This window comes from Pomacea canaliculata, linkage group LG11, assembly GCF_003073045.1.
Source record: "Pomacea canaliculata isolate SZHN2017 linkage group LG11, ASM307304v1, whole genome shotgun sequence".
NCBI lineage: Eukaryota > Metazoa > Mollusca > Gastropoda > Architaenioglossa > Ampullariidae > Pomacea > Pomacea canaliculata.
The window spans coordinates 1,465,132-1,487,186 of NC_037600.1; the positions used below are offsets into that span (position 1 = coordinate 1,465,132).

General features: G+C 41.1%; 3 protein-coding genes across 6 annotated transcripts; 1 reads left to right on the forward strand and 2 right to left on the reverse strand.

The window, feature by feature from the left end:
• Positions 1-443: 443 nt before the first annotated feature.
• On the reverse strand, positions 444-4,486 carry LOC112575843 (uncharacterized oxidoreductase YajO-like). Its single transcript, XM_025257902.1, has 8 exons — positions 4,246-4,486; positions 3,830-3,972; positions 3,201-3,354; positions 2,750-2,923; positions 2,510-2,607; positions 1,887-2,086; positions 1,285-1,424; positions 444-784 (listed from the first exon to the last, which is right to left on the reverse strand). Exons 1-8 carry the CDS (start codon positions 4,345-4,347, stop codon positions 665-667), a joined length of 1,131 nt encoding a protein of 376 aa, XP_025113687.1. The 5' UTR covers positions 4,348-4,486; the 3' UTR covers positions 444-664.
• Positions 4,487-5,168: 682 nt separating this feature from the next.
• On the reverse strand, positions 5,169-9,596 carry LOC112575844 (uncharacterized oxidoreductase YajO-like). 3 transcript variants are annotated; one of them, XM_025257905.1, is made up of 8 exons: positions 9,202-9,596; positions 8,309-8,451; positions 7,917-8,070; positions 7,650-7,823; positions 7,295-7,392; positions 6,690-6,823; positions 6,074-6,234; positions 5,169-5,623 (listed from the first exon to the last, which is right to left on the reverse strand). In XM_025257905.1, the coding sequence occupies exons 1-8, from the start codon at positions 9,307-9,309 to the stop codon at positions 5,513-5,515; spliced, it is 1,083 nt and encodes a 360-aa protein (XP_025113690.1). In that variant the 5' UTR covers positions 9,310-9,596; the 3' UTR covers positions 5,169-5,512. The 3 variants fall into 3 exon arrangements, with proteins under 3 accessions (XP_025113690.1, XP_025113688.1, XP_025113689.1); XM_025257903.1 differs by having other exon boundaries at positions 5,171-5,623; positions 6,074-6,213; positions 6,652-6,823; positions 8,309-8,486; positions 9,202-9,339; XM_025257904.1 differs by having other exon boundaries at positions 5,172-5,623; positions 6,074-6,213; positions 6,652-6,823; positions 9,202-9,477.
• Positions 9,597-9,770: 174 nt separating this feature from the next.
• LOC112575842 lies at positions 9,771-21,359 on the forward strand. 2 transcript variants are annotated; one of them, XM_025257900.1, is made up of 9 exons: positions 9,771-10,733; positions 12,578-12,648; positions 12,881-12,992; positions 13,237-13,401; positions 13,633-14,375; positions 15,518-15,726; positions 19,374-19,847; positions 20,217-20,575; positions 20,802-21,359. In XM_025257900.1, the coding sequence occupies exons 2-9, from the start codon at positions 12,616-12,618 to the stop codon at positions 21,146-21,148; spliced, it is 2,442 nt and encodes an 813-aa protein (XP_025113685.1). In that variant the 5' UTR covers positions 9,771-10,733; positions 12,578-12,615; the 3' UTR covers positions 21,149-21,359. The 2 variants fall into 2 exon arrangements, with proteins under 2 accessions (XP_025113685.1, XP_025113686.1); XM_025257901.1 differs by lacking the exons at positions 9,771-10,733; positions 12,578-12,648; positions 12,881-12,992 and having other exon boundaries at positions 13,263-13,400.
• The last annotated feature ends 696 nt before the right edge of the window (positions 21,360-22,055 follow it).

Genomic DNA, 22,055 nt, shown 5'->3' on the forward strand with positions numbered 1-22,055 from the left:
GATTTTTGTCTTGATGATAGACGTTTGTTAACACTCGTCATAACTGTGTCATGTGATGGGGACTCTTTGCACGGTGGTGACAGGATGGCCGAAATCTTAGTGTCTCCACGTGTGATCCCTTTACTTCCGGACATGTCAAAATCACTGGACACGTATGACATATCAAATCTGTATTGTCATGTTGTGATGTCGTTAACATGCTGATTAGAATTCAGCGACTTCAAGAACAATGCTTGTTGTTCAATTACCGCTTTAAGACATGTTTTCTGACACAACTAGAATAGTTCAGGACCTGCAGAAGTTTAAGGGTTAACCCCCCGAAAATCGCAGTCTAAGTATGATGTGACATTTTTATTAAATAATTTTTTAATAATTACTAATAGATATTTCAAACACAGACCAAATAACATTTGCACGCTGTGTGAGATAAAACAAATACCTTGTATATTTTAAATGGCTTTACTTCGGCGTGCTTTAACTTAATTCTCACTCCATTAGTGTGTTGATTTAAATAACAAAAGTCTGTCAAATAAAACAGCTACAGCTGTTTAAATACTAATAAAAAATATAAAATGCTGAAATAGTACACCTCTGGTTTTCAACAGTTGAATACAAAATGCAGTTCATGAAATATTTTGAACCATTTATATTAGATGGTTGCAGCCTATGATGTGACTTTGTAACCAGCAGGATTCCAGGGGTTAACGCGTGAGCTGTCCATCCTCAAGATCCTGTCGTAAGGGTAGGGTAGGCTTGGTGCCGATACTTCATCCAGTTCTGACATCTGGAAAGAAGATGTGAAGTTACGGTCGCTAATACCACTCTTATATGATCTTGCTAAAAATTTAATTCTCTTTATAATAGAAATGAGATTGAACGACAGAATGGAAAAAGAAAGGTTATGGTAGGAAATCTAGAGACAAAATAGTTGACAACTATTTTTTAAAATGTTCCAATTTTATTTACTAGTGATTTCCTATAGCTCAGCTCTCAAATTTTTGACTAATATTAAAATAGCCACCTAAGTAAAAGTCGTTAAAGCAGTCAGTATGACTCTATGTAAAGCAAAAGTATTTTCTTTGTTTGAGAGCTAGTGATTAAAAAAAGATACCTATATTGCTGTTATATGGTCTGAACTGAGAAAAACTGTCTCTGCCTACATGTTCTTTTTAAAACGTTTCATTTCATCAGATATACACTATGCCAAACTTAAAAGTTACATTCTTACATAAAATACAAGTATTAGAAACTCTGTGCAACAAAGACGCAAGCAAAGCATCAGACCTCTTCACGACTCAGCTCCCAGCCAGCAGAAGCACCCATGTTGTCGTCTACCTGTGACACTTTGGTGGCGCCGATGATCACTGACGACACCACTGGCTTCTGCAGCAGCCACCGCAGCGCCACCTGGGCCACAGATTTGCCTGCAGAAAAATTTGTTTTTTTAAAGAGATTGTAAAGGCAAAATAAACCTGCTTAGAATCTCGTAAAGAGTAGTATGAGTTTGAATTTCGTTTATTTTCGTGTCTGTTAATGTGGAAAAAGTTGAATGTTTATAGGATGTTGTGTTTAATAATAGAAATTACACGGGACTCTTTCATCTCTTTCGTCGTCCGACGACAACTCGATTTTAGTGTGAGCTCATAAATGATATTGTTGGACATTGTTCATAGCCATCTTGATTGTTATTGCTTATATATATACATTACTAATCCAACCTAACGACACACCACCGATCACTTGAGTTCAAATCCTAACAATGACCGACACTTCTCCCTCGCCGACGTCACACACAAGTTCGTCTGCTAACCGTCCCGGGAAGAGCAGTGTCCCGGATGTCGGTAGACAGCATGTAATATATTTTTCAAAGGGAACACGTGGAGTACCTTTGGCAGTGGCGATTTTCTCTAAGACCTCCAGAATTTGCCAGTTTTTCTCCTCACTCGTCAGTGTCGAGTACCGGGTGGGCATCTGACCTCTGCCAGGCTGTCCTTGACCTGCTGGTTTTTGCTCGTGCTCAAGCATTCTTTTCAATCGGCCTTCTTCAGGAACTTGACCTTTTTTCATCTTTCCCGCCAAAAATCCTCTATTGCACAAAATAATTCAAGCTTTATGTAACCTGATTTTACACATGAGAAGTTTACGTTTACACATGTAAAACTTTTGCGTGTTTGGAAAGTCTGTTTGATATCAATATACTTATTTTTATTGTATTAAAAAATTGAGAGCAGGAGATAAAATGCTCCGGTCGAAAGCAAGTAGGGAGAATTAGGATTTTCATCAATTTTCGTTCAATGGAAATCAGATTAACCTGAATGTCTGGACACAGTTGAGAAAAGATAACAAAACCAATGAAAGCAAACAAAGCTATAAGAGAAGGAAAAAAAATGAAGAAAGCTTGAAACGACATAAAATAACGTCTTTCATCGGTGACGATTGTGACGATGCAGATAACATGAAAATGAAAAGAGACAGATAAAATATTTGGCAGAGCTCTGCCTGTACTCACCCTTTAAGCGGACTGAATGGCAACACACCAATGCCGTTCACCTTACACACCTGGAATGGTTCCAGCTCTGAGAATCTGCTGACCAGGTTGTATTGTTGCTGAGCATAACAAAACAGCTTCTTAATATCGAACCAATAGTTTTTAAAATAAATAATTGTAGACAGGATGCATAAAATAATATAATGCTTTTATCGTTATTAAACTTTCCTCTCTAATTACCTTTCGGTGCCCATTTCTTACCTGTAAGGATATGAAGGGGTTAAGTCCCAGCTTCTGGGATAGATCCGTTAATTTTTGTAACTGCCACCCAGAATAGTTGCTGACCCCAAGGTAGCGCACCTTGCCACACCTGACCAGGTCGTTGAGGGTTAGAAGTGTCTCCTCCAGGGGCACCGCGCCATCCCACGAGTGCAGCTGAGGTGTACATGAAATTGATAAGGATTTTGCTAATCTCCTCAGAACTATCATAGTGTCACTACGAATGCTTGTGCTAGGCTATTTACTCATTTCACTAACATTAGGATACTTCACATCATTGTTTATGACGACCTTTGCAAGAAGTAGTATCTGAAGGTCTTAAATTGTATTAATGTACACAAACAACCGGTAATACTATATAACATTTATTTAACTTTCTAATCAGTCTTCAAACAAAAGAGTTGATCGGTCCAACGGAAACACTGCCGGCTACCTGGTACAGGTCGACGTAATCAGTCTGAAGTCTCTTCAAACTGTCGTCGATGCTTTTCGAGATGTGTTTTCTGCTGACGCCGACGCCGTTGGGGTTGTCGGGCTCCATAGCTCCTCGCACCTTGGTGGCGATGACGAAACGGTCTCGCTCTTGGCTAATACCAATAATAATAATAATAATTTGTTGCAAAATTAATGAATGAATAACATAATATTAGTTATATAGCCACCCTATTATATCATAATAATATTTTTAGATTTTTAAGGCCGGAATTTACTTCTTTTTTGGTGCTTGCAGGTTTCAGCACGTGACCATTAAGTGAACTTTGAAATAAGTGGTTTTCTTCATCATGAATCATAAGAAATCAGAGTATGAGTCGCAGTGTGTGTGCGGATAGAGGTTATATGTGTATGTGCATGCATGTACACTTGCATGTTTATATGTGTGTATGCATGTTGCAACTTATCACGATGAGTTTGTAGATTGCATCTCACTGAGTAATAGAACAAAACATGTTTTTGACATCGCAGACCTGACTAAAGCCCAAAATCTGCCATGACTTTGCTTTTTTTTTTTAAAAAAAAACAAAACACTGCTCTCCCGCTATCTGAGAAGATGGCGATACTTACGAGCTCAGCCAGGTGCCGATAACTTGCTCAGATCCTCCTCTTGAGTACACGTTCGCCGTGTCGATAAAGTTGCCTCCCAATTCCACAAAACGCTTAATAACCTCATGAGACGCAGCTTCATCTAATTGTCCAGGTCTCTCAGCCTGAAATTTTATTCATCCAGTTATCTCCCTCCAACAGAGCCTTATATCTTTACATAAATTTTTTAAATAAAAAAAAATACCTAAGGTTTACAACAACCAAAAGATGTTTACACGAATTTTATATTATGATACCAGTGCATGTAGACACATACGTCAGCTACTTGTCTAGTGTTTACCAATATATGTTGTTTCACACGTCAAAATCCATATTTACACGTGGCCAATAATATTGACAGTAACATCGATGTACACTGTATTACATAATGAACATACCCCGCCGAAGGTCATGGCGCCCAGGCAGATGTTGGACACCCGCAGACCTGATTTGCCCAGAAAGTTGTATTGGTACTTAGTATCTTCCAGAATATTCGCCATTCTTGGAAGTTACTGTTCCTTCTGTGACGATTCTCAACCAAACTACACGAGGAGTTGAATCTGTGTGAAGAAAATGTTGCAGAAGCTGTTTATCTACAGGCCAGGTCGGCCAATATCGCATTATCATCGTGCAAAAGTAATTTCCTTGGGTTCGTGTCAGGTCGAACCTGCTTCTCGCAGTCAGGTCAAGTGCTTCAAGAAGATACTAGGAGATGAAAAGGTGACGATGTAGTCCATTTGTGTAAACTCTTAACTCGCACGGTCAGATACACCCACGGTTACTCCAGGACGGGTCAGACTTGTACGATATACGTTATCTCATAAAGAGATTAAGTAGTATTTTTTTGTCTTAAAAACAATTCTTGCAGTCTAAATCTGTGGGAGTTTGTTTTTTGTTTTTTTTTTCCAGATATGAATACGTGGTTAAAGTGTCTTAGCAGCTCTGCGATACATCTCAATTCATGAGTTCTTTCAAAGTCAACATTGAATAGCCATTAATTTTCGTACAACTGTAAATAACTCAGACAGGAGATAATGAATGCACATTCACTATCTTCCTTATTATTTTTTGTGGATGTACAGAAATGGTATATGAACATTATCGTTTTCAGCTTCAACATCATGTACTACCCACATAGACAACTGAAGTTACATTATGATTAAATTTGGAGGCATCGCAATGACATAAAAGACAATTCTTTGTTTTTAGTTGAAATATTTTCATTCCTTTAAATGTTTACCTTGGCTAGACATACATACATACCAACATTTGAAAAAAATCTGCCTGACTGAGAAAGACAGATAATTTCCCATCAGAATAACACATGGCACGCTGGTGTGATTTCAGAAATTATATTTATTATCCAACTATCTTCTGAACAATACAGGGAAAACGGAATCACATGCTCTTTCATTTAAGTCTGACGACCAAAATGTAAGAAAAAAATGCTTAAACTATTCAAGCTGCTAAAACGTGAAAAGGTCGTCTCAAGCTTTGCCTTTAGTTCTGCATGCATTTTCCCTCCATTTATTTTCCACTGCGAATACATAAGCAGGTGAATTCGCCGAGTGCCCGCACGAAATCATGGACACTCACGATGGCAAATCTCTCGCAAGTCAGAAAACTCCAGAGGTTGATAGAAGATACCCAGTGCCCCCTGTAGGGTCACACGTAGCCGGGTGGGTTCCAGGAGTTAGCCCGAGAAGCGTTGAGTCGCCTAATCATCTCATACGGGTAAGGCACTTCTGGCTTAGACACATCGTCCAGCTCCGACATCTGTTAAATTGGTGTCCCAAACAAGAAGTGGACTTAAATCACGACAGTAATGCAAGCTTATAGCAGTATAAATCCTTGTTTATATTATGCTATATTGTATACTTTTCTTATCGTGTAACTATCAACTAGGTCATCTGCTCACTCGTATTTTGTTTAACAAGAACGGAGTGACCGATCAGACTTGCGGCTGATGCTGCTTCAGATGAATATGATGATGATGATGTCTTCTATTTCCTCCATTTTAGTCAACTTGTATTTTGCTTCTTTCTCTGATTAACCTCATATGACCTATGCTACATGGATCTACTTTTATCAAAGTATTTTTTATGAACTGTCTGCTTAAATACTATATAAAGTATTTTGACTATTCTCTAGTTGTTTTCTTTAGAAATGACATGTTTCTTAAAGTTACAGCCAGATCACATTGGTGCGTATGGCAGGAGAGAATACCTCTTCATCCGTTAGCTTCCAGCCGTTAGCGGCGGCCATGTTGTCATCCAGCTGCTCCATCTTCGTGACGCCGATGATGACGGAGCTGACCACTGGCTTCTGCAGAAGCCAGCGCAGCGCCACCTGGGCCACAGACTTTCCTGAAAGTGTAAAGACAAGCTCTGTTTTGAGGATATGTTAAACTGAACACACTAAGTGGAAGTGGAGGAAGAAAAGATGCCAGAAGGATCATGGCTTCTAGAGTAGCATCCCCTGTCAAGCTGCTGGCACTACTCTCCTAACCATAGAAAGAGATATAATAATAGCTAGGGCCTTGGTGGTTTCAATGGACAGAGATCTTTTTAAAACTTGTCAACCAGACCACAATCATATTTACCTGTCTGAATTTTTTCTACGTCTTCTATGACAGGATTGATTGGGATTGACAATAATTTTACTGAATATTCTGGTAAATTCTGTTTCTAAACAACCTCTATGACACTTCGCTATATCAATACACTATATGTCATTGTGTTGAATTTATCTAAATATACAGTGAAAGCATAGGAAGATTGAAGTCCATTAAATAATATGGAAACCTTTGGACCCTGCCAATCTCTCCGAGGGTTGCTAGGACTCTCCAGTTCTGTTCGCTTGTCGAGGTTCAACCAGTTTGGCGAAGACTGTATGTTTATGGGATTGTCGGCAGTGCGCCCCAGTCGCCCCTCCACTGGCTTCTCGTAAAGCTTTACTTTACCGCTCAGAAACCCACTGAAAGTCACATCACACGCTATTGGTCGCTCAGAAACACATGAAAGTAACGCCATAAGCTATTGGTCAGCTCAGAAACCCACTGAAAGCACAGTATGCTTCCCTGCCATCGGGAGCCCTATCTTGTCACAAACACCCGTAAATTATGCTAATTCACAGAGCACCACACGCTATACTCCTGGACATTACTTCGAGACTACTAAGCACAACTATTTTACATTGTTTGTTTTTATCTGAAACATTTTTAAATTAAACATATTTTAATCATTGTCAGTCTACATTTTCGTACTCTATCTGACTCTTACAAATCTAAAATTAGCCTTTAACTTAAGCAGAAAAAAGGCAAATCTGAAGTGCAGAAAGAAACATGCATATTAAGTATGCTGATGATTTGGCTACCTTTGTACAAGGATGTTACTACATGTTATACCTGTATTACAAAGAAGATTTATGAGAGACTTTTAAACTCACCCTTTTAGAGGGCTCCATGGCAACACCCCAAGACCGTTCAGCTTGCACACCTGGAATGGCTCTATCTCCGAGAAGCGGCTGACCAGGTTGTATTGTTGCTGTAGGATAATAGAATATCATTACATAGTATAAGGGGATAATGTATCAACTGCCAGAATTACAGACTATAACCACGAACTGTTACCTAAAGAGTGAAATTAATTGTTGTTAAATTCTAGTTGTGTGCAATAATATTTCACTTCCAATAATGCTTTCTGTACATGATTAGAGTGGCGTAGACTACCCGAAAATGATTTCAGAAAAAAAGGGTCAAAGGCAATATTTGAGGACTGGAGCCCTCGGGTGTAAGACCTACCTGAAGAGCGATGAAGGAGTTGAGGCCCATGTACTTGGAGACTTCTACTACTTTCTGTAACTGCCAGCCTCCAAAGTTGCTGGCGCCCAGGTAGCGCACCTTCCCGCACCTGACCAGGTCGTTTAGGGTCAGCAAAGTTTCTTCCAACGGCACCGCATCATCCCAGTTGTGAAGCTGTTGTCAACAAAACCCATAATTGAGTTCTACATCATCAGGTCTAGCGCCATACTCAATGGTGTCAACCACGTGTCACAACATTCGGCGTACCTGGTAAAGGTCGACATAGTCTGTCTGCAGTCGTCGCAGGCTTTTGTCGATGCTGCTGGTGATGTGGCGACGGCTGCTGCCCACCAAGTTTGGGTTTTTGTCGTCCATCACCGCCCGCACCTTTGTCGCCACCACAAAATTCTCTCGTTCTTGCCTATTACACAAAAAGACTTATCGTGTTAGTTATTGGGCTAGTTACCTGGCTGGTCACCTGAATAATTACTTTATTTTCCAGGTGATTATCTGAGTAGCTCGTTAACACGCTGATTATATGTTAAGGAGGATTTGTTTGGGGGGGGGGGTGGGGTGTCTGTTTTATGAAGAGATGGATGTTAACCCTGTTTTATTGCGCGATTACATGTACTCCAAGATATAATTAAATAAGATTTTACTTTGCTAGCCAGGAGCCGACAACCGTCTCGGAAGCACCTTTGCCGTAGACATCCGCAGTGTCGATGAAGTTACCTCCCCACTGCACGTATCGGTCAATGATGGCGTAGGAGGCTTCCTCGGTTAAGTTCCCTTGACTGGCTGGCTGATAGGAACAAAGCGACGATGTGATGTAGAACCCTTTAATCAAAGAACCTCTCTTCAAAAATACAAAAATACGACCTGCCACTAACAACACTATCTCTGAAATAATTTTCTATTAGGTTTTATTTCTGAAAAAAAAATACATGTTTATTTATTCACTGACGTTTTTAGATTTTTATGTCTGAGAAAACAATTATGCACGTGGACCGTTATAGTCTATAGAGTAGCGATTGTTTTGATGACATTGTTTAATGGCAAAAAAGAAAGAGAAGTAACCCTGAAAACCTTTTTCACACAGAAACTGAAAAGTCTAGCCTGATGCCAGTTGTAACTGAACTGAATTTTTATGACGAGACCACCAGCATATGAGCACAAGTTCTTTAAATTAATTTTTTTTTAAAACCCAACAAAGTAAGCCGTGGTAAATGTAAACATTTTATTGGTAGCCCATCTGAACCACCTTATGTGATCTCTCCTTTCGCAGCTATGGATACTATGCAAACCTTGCTTCAGAACTTTGTTATTTTATTTTGTAGATGCTGTGCTCAGAGAAATCAAGCAGCAGACGTAGAGAGAGAGAGAGAGGATGCTGCACAGTTCCATCACATTAGGGATGAGATTTTTAAATGTAAATGCCAAGCACATATATTTTAATACATCTATTTGACACCTATATCAAACATTGAAACGTTCTTAGAAAGTCTTGAAGTAATGAAAAGACAAAGTGATCGACAATTAAAGCAGGACTTACAGTTTGTCCAAAAGTCATGGCCCCCAGACATATGTTCGAAACCTTCAGTCCCGACCTGCCGAGATAGTTGTAGTGGCATTTCTCTTGGTCGGGGATGATGTTCGCCATGGTCTTATTTCATGAGCTGAATGCTGACAGAGTACAACGGATAAAAAAGTAGATATCAAGACTGCCCCCTGCACTTTTGTAGAGAAGGGCAATGAGAGTTATCTACCGTTCCTCTCCTTTTTCATCATCTGAGCTTTCTGTATGCAAGTGCACGCCCTCGAACTCCTCAACTCGCGATAAGACGCATTATCTCGCGTCGTTACTGGTTAGGACATCTCTCGGACGCACTTGTAAAAGTTCACAAACGCCACGATCTAACTCAGGTCATGGACCTATATTGGTGACCACATTGTGCGATTGTCTGCCCGTAATCAGAACTGAATTTGTTATGCAAATAAGAAGAAATAAGCGTTACAACTTGACAAATAAATTAAACTATTACATCCATTCAATCGAGAATAAATAATAACAATAATTAGATAAGAAAGTTAAATATTCACGACCATGAGTCACAAGAGTGAGTACAAAAGTATAGGTCATCAAATCGCTCTCCCTAGTAGTGTCACCGCTATACACAGCCCTGATGAGAGAACAGGTTCGTGACAGGGAATTAAATAAACTGATCTAAAACTTGACAAGAAAAATAGTTATAATATTTAACTTCAACTGAATCTACTTTGGTATTTATTTGTTAAAGGCTTTAATGGATTTAGCAAGAAAACCATTGTGTCGGAGCCTGAGTAACGAGAAACGGAGCTTAACGTTAATTATGTAGATGTATAAAAGACTAATAAAAGTTATGATCTCAGAAGACCCGCGCATCAGTCACGTGACCTGTTCCAGAGGATTGTAATATGTCAACAACGAGGAGCAAGCTGTTTCAGCGAGTAAACACAAACAAGGATGCGGGTTCAGATGCTATTTGTGGCAGAACATAATGCTCCAATGGAAGCTTCAGTTCAGCATCTTAACGACTACAGTGGCCTTATCATCTTGGTCATGAAAATACTAGCCTTGTATGCAGGAAGCCCTGACTGGACTATCGCCATGACAGCGCACAAAAGTTGTGATGCAGGGGACTCCATTGTAGCGCCGTATCATTTATTAGGGTCAGGGGATGCAACAGCAGTCCTTAATTACAGTTCATGGAGGTCAGAGAAGATGGTTATATCTGACATGATACACTGGCGACATTGTTGAAAGTTTCAAGAGCTGAAAGTATTTTGACCTGCATCCGAGTGTGACAACGAGGCGATCTCAGCATCATGAAGAGAGCTGGAGTGAGAGGAAGTGAGATGCTGGCTGAGGCTGAAGTCAATCGCGGGCTCACATCACGTGACTCAGGGATGGACTCAGTATTTGAAGATAAACAATCTTTTATTTTGTTGACTGTTGTGCTGTTTTCTCCGGCAGAATCATGTCATTTCTCGTCACCTTCAACATTCTGTTGCCTGTCACTATTCTCTAATACTTCACACACTGAGGTAAGTGTCAGCGAAAACCAGATTTACACTGTATGATCAATTTCATTTTACAGGAAAGAACTTCATTATTTCCTAAAAGTTAATGATGTAGTCTCCGAATATTTGATGGATTATTGCTTGCACATATTTCAAAGTTCTATTTGCAATTTTTAACATAATCAGGCAAACATTTGATTGCATTTGACAAAGTTTTAAAGACGGCCTTATCAAGAATTAAAGTCGATCATATCAAGATTTCAAAGTGGGTAGTCTAAGTTTTAAATGAAGATCATTAACGGCCACGTGACGTTTTAAAGACGGTTACATAACAAACTCTGACAAGCAAAGGACCATAACCCGTAGTATCTTTCCGTAATATCCATAATATCTTGATAATATCGTTGTTAAGAAATCTCCTGGGAGCATGCGAATGCAGGTGGTACACTGTGTCTAGTGTGCGGTGGGCACACGACGAAAATTAAGCCATCTTCTTCCGTTTTTCTCTAATACTTTAATACAATAATAGAAGTTTTAATGCACACGATTTTGACACGTATAAAAAGAATGAAGTAATAAAAAATGAAATAATAACACAATAATGATCATGCTTTCATCAGAACAGGTGACATTAATTTAAATGATTGTTTTCCATTGTCACGGGACAATAAATACTCTCTTTTTATATGACCTTTGGATTGTGCGTCGAGCTACTGTCTCTGGATGAGTGTGAGATCACCTGTAGATGTGGTGGAATGGCTCAATTATTAAAATAAGAAAGCAACGCCTTTATGGTTACATAAGGTCAGTATAGTTCATGACCACAATACTGACATGACACAACGACGTTGGCAGCAGTCTGACACCTAACATGACTTTGGCTATAAAAATAAATGTGAGATACAATGAGGCTTTGTGAGGTTTACGAAGATATGGAAGTGCTTGAAGACGTGGCACTAGCCTGGGGTCGGGGAAGTAAATAGCCCAGTGGTTAGAGCACTGACGTCACAACCCCAAGGGTCACGTGTGGAAGGCGGAGCTACGCCCTCTCTTTCCGTCACCTTTGACCTTTCTCGCATGTAGGAAGTTCTGCTAGTCTGTAACTTTGTGACTAGCATTCTGTGATCAGTCTCAGATAAACTTAACCCTTTTTGGTCGGTTTTATTTTCTCTCTCAACATCCCGGATTTTCATGCGATGGAAGAGGTAGCCTGTATCCTGTGCAATCTCTGTGTTGGTTATGCGGGTAGATGTGGGTATATTTGAGTGTAACACGTATAGAGCTAAGTGTTGTATAGTCTGATTTCATTATGTTTGGGTGTGTGCAGTACAAGAAAGTTTGTTATGTTTACTATGAGGTACAGCAAACTTGCTGCTAGTTGAACATTTCCTTCTGTGATGATCTCTTCATTTCAACATGTCTAACAAAGTTTTGGCTCAGTGTCACGCCTTGGTCTAACACCGATCTCAGACAAGCTGAAGGAAGGAGATGATGTTTATCAGTCACGAGACCACGTGACCTCTATTCCCACTATACACACTCACAGCTAGCCCTCTATGTGCTGTACAAACGTCCATTGCATAGACGATTCAGGTAGAAAGAGTCAAGAACAGTCTATCTTAATAGACAATATCTCTCATTCTCTTTCTCTATCTCACACACACACACACTGGTCAGTTTATATCAGCTAATATATTAAAAACTAGTTTTCTGTGTCCCTCACTCATTCTTTCCTTCTTCCAGCCTTTTCAGCTACACATGAATATGTAATCAAGTAAATCAAAGCACATAAACACATGAAAATAAAAGGTAAAACGACATAGCACCATAAATAGTGCTACTAAATATGTGTGGCTTGCAAATAACAGGATCCCTGGTGTGACGTCACTGAAGACAACTGTCAACAATGTCTGGTCATCAGCCCTCTGCTTCACAACAGGTAAGACACAGAAGCGTTTGGCGAACCTCACCCCAGGCGTGTTTGAAGTCTTCGTCGTCGTCATCCTCCTCCTCATCCTCCTCCTCATCATCATCATCAAAAATAAGTCTCCTCTGATGATTTGTCATGCTGGTATGCATATTTAATATCATCCCCTGTCTATTATCATCTCAGTTATGTACATCGTGTTCAGTCTCATTATACTCTCCTGTCACTGTAATAACTATCACAGAAAAAGATCCCTAAGGGAAGAGGAGGAAAAAAACATTCTAGTGGTCGTGGCCGGGTGGAAGTTTACCTCCACTCCGTGACTGACCAACAGGCTGAATTACTTACTGACGCAGGTGAGTGTAATGTTTAAAGTCACTTTCTTTTTTCTTTTGACAAATATCTCAAAGTAGGATAGAAAGCAAACAAGAGTGAAATAGATAATATTCATAATCAGTCAATCCATTAGAATGGCAAAGAGCCTACAGATGATAATAATGAATTTTTATGTTCATGATAATAATGATAATGATGAGCATGGTGATCATGAGTACAGGAATCCATGTGTAAACACGATGAATTTTAATTAATTTTTTTTAGCGAACACACGTCCTCTTGAAGAGTTGAAGAAGAAGTCATCTGCTGACATAGAGTTTGATCCCAACCCCTCACCTGTACCAGGTGTGAAGGTTCTCAACATCCGCGGTGCTACTTCTCAGATCAAAGCAGCAGTTAGTCTCATCAACCAGAAGACTGGCTCAAAGGTTTGTTAGTTAGTTTGTTTGTTTTGAAACTATATTACTATATCGTGTAACAGAAAATAACGCAGGAGAAAATCAAAATGCCTAACTGGATAAACAGAATTGTAAACGAACCCTTTTCAACACTAAATAGCCGTAATTCATTCGTTTAAACATAAATAGTCTAAAATAAACGAAATTAATTAACATTTTATGTCATATATATTTTAACTTTACCAAAATGGTTTTGCCACAGACCCATTACCAGACCAGGCCCAGACATTCTGGCTACAGTGGGTGGAGGCCGCGTTCCCTGATCTCGACTCTCGCGCCTACTTCCTGCCTCCTGTCTACGTCAACCGCGTGCCCATGACTAGACAGGCAGCTGCTGGTCAGGAGGTTCTCGTGCTAGAGACAGGTCAGCCAGGTCAGTCAGGACAAACTGGTCATACAGGTATGATTCCATCAGCTGCTGCTTCCATTCCTCAGCCACCTCGCGTTCAGGACAGTGACCTCAGAGACGATGCGGCCATGCAAAGGTTGCTCTTGTGTCTCCAGAAACTGTGTGAAGACAACAAAGAAGTCATGGTTGGACTCACTCAGCTTCAGTTCGGCGAGTACCTGGGGGAACCTTGTTACGCTGCTGCAGCTGCACAGCTCCCCCTAGCGGCCAACCTCCCTTCTGTTCTTCCACGAAACTGGAAACAGGGCGACTTTGATGTGCTTCTCATTCACCGACATTTCGGTTTGGTCATCTGTGAGGTAAAGGCCTTTGGTGACAATATAAAGGCATTAAATATGACGAAAGACGATAAAGACAAAAATATTAGAAAGAAACTGAAAGAAGCCATGGCACAGCTGGACAAGGCGGAGGCCATGCTGTCCCACCTGGTGTCGGACGTCGCTAAGAATCTGCCAATCACAAAGACGATCGCTTTTCCGAACCTCACAGCTGACGAAGTTCAACAGGCTCTCTCCTGCGACACTCAGCTAACTCAGGTTTCAGTTCTCTTCTGTCCTCTTTACACACCTGCAGATGTCCTTTATCACGCTCCGAATTTTCGCTTCTATAAAATGAAATAAGTTTACTATCATTATACGAGAATTATATGATACCTTCTACATGTGCTGTTGCTTTGATGTGCAACAAAATACTGGAAAAGTAGGTGGGGTCAAAATATTGGTTCAAGTGGAGAGAGGTGGGGAGAAAACTGGTATTTAATAAGGGGATAACTCGAGACAGGAATGGTCTGACAAACTTATTGTTAGCAGCTAGTGACGCGATCAGAGAAGGCCATCATTCTGGAATAAGACAAATCCTCGAACTCTGGCCTGCTCTCTGTTATGTCCATTACCTGCCTACCTGACCCTGTGACCTTTCTTCTGGACATGTGAACCACCGAACTTAGTACTATTTATCGCACATCACACGGTAGGAAGGTTAGTATGTCCAGTGTCACACATCGAGATAAAGGACTACTTCCACCAAAGTAAACTGTATACTTCGAAGAGATCACAATGCGTCGCATTTAGTTCAAATCCTGTACTCGTGGATTCCACCTGCCCCCTACCTGCCAACTACCTCGGCGTTAATATTTTGAGTAAATTAAATTCCCTTCCGCAACTTTTATCTCTCCATCTTTAGATTAAGGTGAGCGTGGTGGAGGTGCCAGACAATGCCCCCTTCGTGAAGTAAACTCAATACTTCAAGACGTGTCCACTTGCTTCTGGTCCTGAGCACAGCTGGTGCGTGACCATCACTATAGAATGTTATAGTCAGCACAACAATATTTAATCAAAAGCTTTTAACTCGGCGGTTTAAGTAATAGTTAAATATTCGCTTGCAATGCCTGTTATTATTGTCTTTTCGACCTTGCATAAGTTCCGCTCTATTTTAAGACATACCTTTTTATCTTACCATGTTTACAGCATTTCTATCGGTTTTGAAAATATGCCAAACTAGCAATTTGCATTCTCCTCTACTGACTTTACTTATTTCATTTTTACGTATTTCTAGTAATGCTGTCGCAATTTTCTAATTACTTTCAGTTTACTGTGCATTACGTCTGGTAGTTGGAAACATAGACATATTCTGTCCATTTCTCCAAGGAATTTTTTTCTAAAATATTTTGTTTCTATAGGACCTGTGTCAATGTCTGGGAACAACAGACCCCGCAGACATCGCTGGTCTGTGTCTGTGCTCTGATCAGTTGTCTGACCCCAAGACCCCATATAACGTCAGTAGTCACGTGTTGAGGGAACTGGGACACTGGTGGCACCGACGTGTGGCTGGGGCTGGACCTGCTAGTCATACAGTGTCCTTTGACATTTACAAAAAGTTAATAGCCAGGTACGTAGTAATGTTGGTAAGTGTTAGCATGATCTGCAGTCATAATACTTTAACTTATAAATTGTCTTGCTAAATGCTTATTTACATTCTAAGGCCATTATGTGTCGTGTACGAAATCACTAGCAACATGCTTGTCAGTTCCGTCAACTACAACCTCAAAACTCTGATTACTTCCGTCGAGACCTAATGATAAGGTATGGTTCTGTAGTTCTGGCACTGTTTGAAGTTCAAATGGGACATTATCAACGCCGGGCGACTATCCTCCCATCAGACTGCGTACAGCTCTTTCGACCTCTTCTTGTAGAACTGGTAGGTCTGCAGGTTCACTGGTTCTAGTCTAATTATTTTGAAGGATGTTAGCGTCTATCTTTAGCTGAAAGCTGTACGGTCTTTGCAATATTCAGTCCATCGGCTGAGTACAGAATCACTTTCTGTGTTCATTGCTGCCTTCCATGACTGAGGTCTTAGTAAGGGTTCTTAGTAGCTGGTAGGCCTTTCTGTTGTCAAACCGAGCACTTTCTTCCTCTGTGGCTCAGTTCATCTCCTCTGCATTCATCTCTTTCTTGTATGTCAAGCGCCTTGAGTCCGGGGATGTTTATCAAAAGTTCTATGTAAATTTTATTACATGTTTACATAAATTATATTTTTATATTATTGCATTATGTTTAGAAGCTGCTTCGGGTTTTCTCCTCCTTTCTCTCTTCAAGGCTCTCCTGTGGTCACAAAGACCTAGGTCCTAGGAGGTCATTGTATGGTTCATGGTTGTTTCTTCCTCTCTAGAACTTCCTGGGCTGTTGACAGCAGCACTAGTTTCCAAAACGGGTGTTTACATCACAGTCCATCAAGTTCAGTGCGACGAATTTACTTCAAATGGGGCCTCGAAGACTTCTGCAGCATATGGGTCTTGAAAGGTCTTCCAAATCAAAACAAACTAAGGGGTTTATATATACTGTTATATAAAACTGTTATTCTTTTATCCATTTAGTTACAATACACAACATTAATACCCCTAAAGTGCTTTAATATCATGGACAAGTTTGCTATATTTGTGGGGAAGTGCCATTTGCCAACCAGAAGAAAAGTATCACTTCTCAAGTGAAGAAGGCATTTCGTCTTTACTTCGGATGCAAGATTGGCGACCAAGACATCCTTGAGGCCCACATGCATGCTGTGCTACATGTGTAACAGCTTTCACAGTGGCTGAATGGCAAGAGACCAACAATGCCGTTTGCAGTGCCCATGGTGTGGAGAGAGCCAAGCAACGACACAAATGACTGCAACTTCTGCTTTGTACCCTCTCTTTCTGGCGGGATAAAGAAGCAAAAGAAGTCGAGAGTAGTCTATACCATCATTCCGTCTGCACTGAGACTAGCTCCACATTGTGAGGGACTTCCTATTCTAGACCTTCCAACAGAGTATTCTTTTGATTCAGCTGATGAGGATGAGGGTGAGCCGACCTGTTATTCTCCTGGTCAGTCAACATGCAGTCATTCCGATTTTCAGTGTCGTGCATCATCAATCCCCACACATGATAACACAGAAAGAACTAAATGACCTGGTTCGTCATTTGTACTTATCCAAGAACAAGGCAGAATTGCTAGGTTCGAGACTCCAACAATGGAATCTACTAGAAGAAGATATAAACGTTGCTTCATGTCAAAGCGCCCCAAAGTTGGAGCCTTTCTTCAAAAAGAAAGGTATTTTGGTATTTTGTTCCAATAGTGAGGGCCTCATGAATGCCTTAAAAATCACTCAAGACCTTCGAGAATGGAGAATATTTGTAGACTCCTCCAAACTGAGTCTTAAGGCTGGGCTTTTGCACAATGGATACCGTCTTCCATGTCTTCCAGTAGCTTCTGCTGTCTACATGAGAGAGATGTAGGATAACTTACAGCAGCTACTGAATTCTATTGAGTATAACAAGTACAGCTGACACCTCTATAGTTATTTGAAGATGTTTGTCCTTTTAACGGGACTGCAGCAGGGATAAACAAAATACACGTGTTTCTTAAGTGAGTGAATAGCCGAGCAATGGAATTGTACTAACAGCGAAAAGAATGGACTTGCAGACAAAATGTAGCAATTGGAGAGAAGAATATCCAGCACCCAGTTCTGGTCGAGGCTCACAAAATCCTGCTACCACACCTTCACATCAAAATAGATTTGATGAAGAACTTTGTGAAAACCATGGACCGGACTTCGCCATCTTTCCGATACCTGCATGAAATATTCCCTCGAATCAGTGAGGCAAATATTAAAGAGTGAGGTTTTCTGGGTCCTCGACAACTCTTCAAAGATGACCGGTTCAACAATCTGCTGCAGGGTGATGAGAAACAAGCATGGACTGCTTTTTGCTTATAGTGTCTACACACTTTCTGTCAATCTCACGTACATCTATGATTGAACATCAAAAGACGTCACAGACTTGATGTCATTTAGTGTTTGTGTCACTTTCTGTGTACTTTCTGTCAATCTCACATCTGACTGAACATCATAAGACGTGATAGTCTTGACGTCATGTTTGTGTTTGTGTCACTGAACTGACGTCTGCTTTATTTCATAGCAGAACATGGGAAAGATGTCAGCCAACAATAAAACAAGTGCATTGTGGGGTATACCTACTACTCAGTTGGATCGACTCCAGAAAGTTCAAAACACAGCCGCCAGGATTGTCACCCGCGCAAAGTCGTCCACTGAGCACATCACCCCGATCCTACAGAGCCTTCATTGGCTCCCAGTGAACAAGCGCATTGATCACAAAGTACTTTCCATTGCTCAGTCCTGCATGTCTAAAACTGCTCCTGACTATTTGCAGGAGATAGTTCCCCCGTACCAGCCGTCACGTGGCCTGCACTCAGGCTCCCAGTCACACTTCTGTCTCCCTGCAGTGACAGACACCAACAAGAAGCGCACTGGAGCCAGGGCCTTCAAACACGCGGCACCTAAGCTGTGGAATGCTCTGCCATCATCACTCTCCACCATCACCTCACCAACCACGTTTAGCAAAAGACTGAAGACTCATCTGTTTCTTTCAAACCAGTCTTATACTACCAAGAAACACTTCTGTCTATATTTTTTACTTTCCTGGTGTTTTATATATTTGTTCACTTTATTTTTTTCTTCTTTTTTTCTGCGCAATGAGCATTCTTCGGAATGGATACCTGCGCATTATAAATCGACATCATCATCATCAACAATAAAATCAGCTTTTTAAGGTTTGGCTTCCGTGTTGCTAAAAACATCACCTGTTTTTGTTTTAAGTATTTTTTGTCCTCTCCTAGTTCACTAACTGCATGCCATTAACTCGTTGAATTGTGAACATATTTTGCCTAAAAAATCCTTATTATGTGGGTTGGAGTTATTGCGGAGTATTTAAGTTTTCAATCTATTGTATGTCGTCTGTCTACTTTAAAAATAAGTTTGGTCAGGAAGCAAAAAGTAGTAAAATAAAACACACGGTATCTTTAGTCTTAACATTCTTTTTTGATTTGCAAAATAAATAAATAAATAAATAATGGAAATTTATTTATAAAAGGCAATGCAACTAGCAATTAATGTTTACAACGCACCCTCTGCTGTACTTCTTATTCATTGTTTTTGCAAACATCTCAGTTGAATACTATTATTCATTGATGTGACTGTACCAGGTTCTGCTGTCCGGCGACAACAGTGACTGTGCCATGTACATGTCCTCCACGTGTGAGTGTCAAGACCCTGGGTCAGGCCGTGTGGTGGACAGGAGAGTGCTATACTGCTGTAATCACACTCTTCCCGGAGCAAGTTCACCTGCTGAACACGGCGCCGCCTAGACTCTTTGTCTCCGGACCGCCCGGTACAGGTAAAACTGTGGTGCTGCTGATGATGGGTAGAAAATGGCTGCTTGATGGCCACGACGTCCACATTGTGAGTACCTGGTGGGGGAGTCTTGCAGCGTGCATGATGCTGTATCACCTGTTGCTGCAGACAGTAAAGACACAACAGTCAGCAGGTGTATCACCTGGTCAGCCTCACCTCCTGCAGTATCATTCTTATAATGTCGGAAACGACGTCCCTAAGGCCGTCAACGACTTGTTACAGGCGGCAAATGGAGGGTCGTTGTACGTCATCGCTGATGAAGTGAAGTGAGTAGAACAGCGTGTGATGTGACACACAGGTACATGACTCGCTTTGATTTCAATTGCCACCATGTATTAAACAAGCGATAATTCCTAATGGTTGTGACACCTGATGGAGGTGTTATGATGGCTGTTACACAGATTATGTAGCAACACGCCTCATTATTTTGACTTCATTCACACAGCGTGACAAAACACACCGCATATTACTGTAAGACATTCTTAGACATTATTAATTGATGACGTTATGTTCGATACACAAACATAAACACTTATCAGTTACAGTAGACAGTGTAACACGCACAGACTTACAACTTAGATCAATGACGTTTTGGTAACACGTGTATGTCATTCTCTGCAACATGTCTGTGACAGGGGGGACTTCTTCAAGACTTTGTGTGACAAGCTGCTGCTTGAAGTTCCTCAACTCCATCTTTGGGCGGCGAGCTGTTACCATGGACACACATCCGCCGGCTGGCAATTAGAATATTTAACCAGACCTCTCCGCTCTCCGCCGGCCGTCGTCAGGGAAGTCGAGCAGGACGAGTGGATCACTGAACACCGTGCTGTCCTAACCTACAGTGAGCGAGGTGTGCCCGACCACACAGACGGCCCGCCAGTCAGACGAGTGTATCACCGAGGCCAGGGTCACTCAGATGGCAGGCCAGATAACTGTGTGACGTGCGGTCGTGAGGTGGCCAGCTTCCTACACAGTCTCCGTGTTGGTGTTACAGGTAGGTGTGTGTAGTGTAACGTCTGTTGACATGTGAACAGTTAACGGTGCGATAAATAACAAGCAGGTGAGAAACAGTCTTGTGAAGATGACAGTGCGTTAATCACGCGTGTCTGTCAGTTTACATTACGTCATGACGTTATTGCTTATGTCCATGTGTCTGTCAGTGTGTACGCTGTATCTCTGACATGTGACTTACAAAAGAAGCTAACGTTGAATGTTAACAGAGAATGTCACAACAACAGCCACGATCGCCACTTCCACCAGTGGCGGAATAACACCACCTACCTGCCTGCAGTGGAGAGACGTGCTGGTGTTGGACTGGTTTGGCGTTAAGGACGACTCGGCTATGGTGACTGCGATTAAAGAAGCGGATATTCCAGTGCAGGTGATGAGTGGTGATGACTCTGAGGACGTGGCCACGGCTCGCAGTAATGTTGTGTGGGTGGCGGGTGGAGAGTTTGTTTATGGTCTGGAAAGAAAAGTTGTCGTCTGTCTGGAAGGTGATTATAATGTCCGACTTCACTGCATGTCCCGGTGTACGTCACAACTGATGATTGTCTCCCGTTCATGACTCACTGCTAGTCATCTGACGTCATCACTTCATGACGTAATTATATTGCCTCACAACACGAGGTCCGCGTCTCTGTTTACACAACAGCTAGTGTCAACACCAACATCATGCACACTGGATCTTGTTTAATCAACCTCAGGGTTAGGTTAGAGGCTGGATCGAGTTGATGATGTCACACTGTGTAACCGTCTGAAATAAAATGTATTCATGAGTCCTGTCAATTGTCAATGTCTGTGTGTGAGTGCGCTCGCGCATGCGGGTGTGTCGATATACATTGCATTCCTATATAATAGGTAGATTTAAATTCCATGATCGTCATGAACCCAAGTGTAGCAGAGGAATGTTCGACAAGATCTTATTCGGAAGCACCAATTTAAATTTAAAATAAAGTGAGGTCTATAAATTCAGGTCTTTACCTTGCGTCGTCTTTCACGAAGCAGAAAAAATATTTTCTGGACATTTGTAGGAATAATTCGTGCAGTCAACTGCCAGCAAGCAGTTCCGTCCCTCCGTTTCTTCTTTGCGGGCGCGATAATGGTAGTCCCTTGTGGCGATTGCGTCTGCTATCTACGCCGTAAATGTTCGGGTGATTCATTTTTTATTGACAATCTTTGCTGAAATTAAGAAATTAAAAGATTATGTTACAGACATTGGTGGCGTCGTAGACACACACAGAGGCACTCATGCGTTCTTACGGTTCTTAACGTTCTTAATGGTTCTTGCGGTTCTTACGTTCTTCTCAATTTGTAATGTTGGTTGCCTGCAGGTGATGAACAGATAGTAGTATCAACTGACAAAGTATTAGGAGGATGAAGAAAATGCAGTTCAAACACATTTCGTTGCAGTCAGCAATGCCAACGCATTTTTTAAAATATAAACAAAGAAATATAAAGCATTGAAATTTCAC